Source organism: Cicer arietinum, chromosome 6 (assembly GCF_000331145.2).
Source record: "Cicer arietinum cultivar CDC Frontier isolate Library 1 chromosome 6, Cicar.CDCFrontier_v2.0, whole genome shotgun sequence".
In the NCBI taxonomy this organism is placed as follows: domain Eukaryota; kingdom Viridiplantae; phylum Streptophyta; class Magnoliopsida; order Fabales; family Fabaceae; genus Cicer; species Cicer arietinum.
Window position 1 is genome coordinate 53,798,875 of NC_021165.2, and position 2,991 is coordinate 53,801,865.

At 31.7% G+C, this 2,991-nt stretch overlaps 1 protein-coding gene across 2 annotated transcripts in view; it reads left to right on the forward strand.

Annotated features, from left to right (window-relative positions):
• The window catches only part of LOC101500307 (putative ubiquitin carboxyl-terminal hydrolase 11), a 6,483-nt gene extending 3,498 nt beyond the window's left edge, over window positions 1-2,985 (forward strand). Inside the window, exons 1-5 of one of the 2 annotated variants that reach the window (XM_073369911.1) lie at window positions 682-873; window positions 1,024-1,194; window positions 1,443-1,700; window positions 2,560-2,665; window positions 2,794-2,985. In XM_073369911.1, the coding sequence (XP_073226012.1) occupies window positions 1,096-1,194; window positions 1,443-1,700; window positions 2,560-2,665; window positions 2,794-2,954 (624 nt within the window). In that variant the 5' untranslated portion in view covers window positions 682-873; window positions 1,024-1,095 and the 3' untranslated portion in view covers window positions 2,955-2,985. Of the gene's footprint in view, window positions 1-681; window positions 874-1,023; window positions 1,195-1,442; window positions 1,701-2,559; window positions 2,666-2,793 lie in introns of those variants that run through there. The other variant, XM_027330236.2, reaches the window with a different exon arrangement.
• Window positions 2,986-2,991: the final 6 nt, after the last annotated feature.

The following is a 2,991-nucleotide window of genomic DNA, read 5'->3' on the forward strand; positions in this document are numbered from 1 at the left end:
CTATATTTATAGCAATTCTCTCCGACTTCGCATGCATCCCTGAGTTGCCTCTCCATATTTTTTATTATTTTGTGGAGCAAAATATTTTCTTGTAGCAAGCTAAAGCTTAGTAAGCTTTAACTTGAGGGGGAGTGTTAGAATATTAAAAAATATCTTATAATATCTTTTATATTATATTAGAGTATCTTAAATTATTTCTTAGGATCAATTTATAATTATAGAGATATCTTAAAATATCTCTTAGTATTATTATGATTTATTCCTAATTTAGGATTTAGTCTATGTTTCTCTATAAATAGAGATTAGTATTGAGTCTATTGTAATAAAGTAAGCATTAAGCTATTATCAATAATATTCAAACCCTTATTATTTTCTCTCCTCCTTTTCTCTAAAATCTCACACTTTCAACAATTTCTATTTTATAAAATAATTGCTACATTGTGCCATGTGGTTTCTGTTTTAGACTAGGAGATCACAATCATGGTTTTTGTTTTATTGACATTTTGTAGGTTTATTTATTGGACTCATAAGTTGTCTGTTAACAGTATATTATACCTGTATGGCCCTTGTTTATCAGTTGTGATCTTGATGTGAATGTTTTGTGGTATATCTTTGTTTGTGGAAGTTGATATGTTAATTGTGGTATTAAGAACTAAAATCCAAATTATGTGTCTTTTTTCCCTTTTCCCTGCCCTAAGAACTAAAATCCAAATGGTGGTGACAAATTTACTCCTGAAAATCTTGTTCATCAACCTTTGTTGTAGTTTTATTTTCTCTGGCTTTCCTTCTGAGTTAGCCCTATATTGCGTTATGTATATGTCTTAGTTTACCAAAGGACTGGAGAATTGGATACCTTTTTCTTAACTTGCATTTGTAGATATAACAATCCTACCTTTTTCTTGACTGTTGCTTGAATTTCTTCCTTGACAACTTATTGTTTTAAAATTGACCTTTCCTACTAGTTTTTTAAAGATATTGAACTACTTTTGTTGTGTGTGCTGAGTAGTGAATTACTTCTTTTAGGAATTGCTTGCCTTTTTATTGGATGGATTGCATGAAGATTTGAATCGTGTGAAACAAAAGCCTTACATTGAAATGAAGGACTCGGATGGTAGGCCAGATGAGGAAGTCGCATATGAATGTTGGAAAAATCATATGGCTCGGAATGATTCATTGATTGTTGATGAATGCCAGGTGACTACTTATATATTTGTTCCTGTTTCGCAGTCACATATTACATGAAATCCTGTTTATCTTCTGTCGGTATGCTGAGTAGGTACATGATTTGTCAAGTTTTCTTCTCATCTCAATAAGCCTTCGCGATTTCTATCAATTCTTGATCTTGGGTTTCCATTAAAGCTTGACAAGATAAAGTTTCAATTTAAATACATATTCGTCATCTTTACTAAGCATTCTGATTTTTTTTTTCAATAAATGCTCAGGGTCAATACAAATCAACACTGGTTTGTCCTGAATGTGGCAAAATTTCAATCACTTTCGATCCCTTCATGTACTTATCATTACCACTTCCTTCCACTGTCACCCGTACAATGACTGTTACTGTCTTTTATTGTGATGGGAGCGGTCTTCCCATGCCGTACACCGTGACAGTGCTGAAGAATGGTTGTTGTAGAGATCTTTGCCAAGTATTGGGTACTGCATGCTGCTTGAAGAGTGATGAAATGCTTTTGCTTGCTGAGGCAAGTGCTTCTCAGAAAAGTTAGATCCACTATTGGCTTTCCTACTTGACTTTGATTTCATTTCATTGTTAATGTTTTATATTGTCTATCCGTCAGGTTTATGAGCATAAGATTTATTGATATCTTGACATTGGAACCACTGAATTCAATAAAGGATGGTGAACATATTGTGGCCTATCGACTCAAGAATGTAGCCATAAACCTAGTATAATTGATTAAGCATAATTTAGATGGTTATGTAACTTCTTTTATAAGAAAAATTGAATTAACAGATATACAAAAGATATTCAAAATTCATTATAAAATTCCAACTGATGCTTAGAATGTAAACACTTAACATTATTCCACTAATTTGAGTAAACAAAGGATTTATTCAAACATTCTTTATATAGGAACTAGAATTAAGATAAATGTTTGATGCAATCATAATTCTTTCATTATTCCACTATAGTTGTTTCTGTTACTTGAATCATAATTCTTATTTATTGTATCTAAAACATTTAACTATTTATTGTAAAAAATACACCTAATTGCATCATCAATTATATTAAATAGATTTGTGCCTACTAGTAAAAAAGCACTTTGGAGACAATAGAAAAAACGAGAAAATCCTTTCAACCTGTGCAATGTTTCCTGTGACTTATTTTTCGTGTGCACATGATACTTGTAGCATTTCTTGGGGTTAGTTCTGGGCAAATAGAAAACATACAATGATATTTTCATCTTGGTGCTGATATTTATTTGAAAAAATATGGTATCCTTGTAACAACACAGTCTGATATTTTTTCTTTTTCATATTTTTTTTAAAAAAAAAGATGATTCAAGTTTTCTTATTATGTAAATGCCAATTCAAATTTAGGTTGTTTATATGGATGAGCCAAGTATTGGATTAGACCCTGCTTCAAGAAAATGTTCATGGAATGTTATCAAGCTTGCAAAACAGGATCGTGCAATCATTCTGACAAGTATTCTCTTGCTCTTTCATGGATTTTGTCGCACTATATTCTACTTGTTGTTTATGCTTTAGATATATTAGCTAGCCTGTGTTATATTTGATTCCATAACATGATAAAATTTGATTTTATGCTTTCAGCACATTCTATGGAAGAGGTGGAGGCCTTATGCGATCGATTAGGAGTATTTGTAAATGGTAACTTGCAGTGCATCGGAAATCCAAAGGAGGTACTTGCTCAAGTGATATGCTTTAATCAAAGTGTATTTCAAAATAAAACTATTAAATGGGTTTGCCCATAAACTGTTATTTTACTGATCCGGATTCCCCAAATTGCAT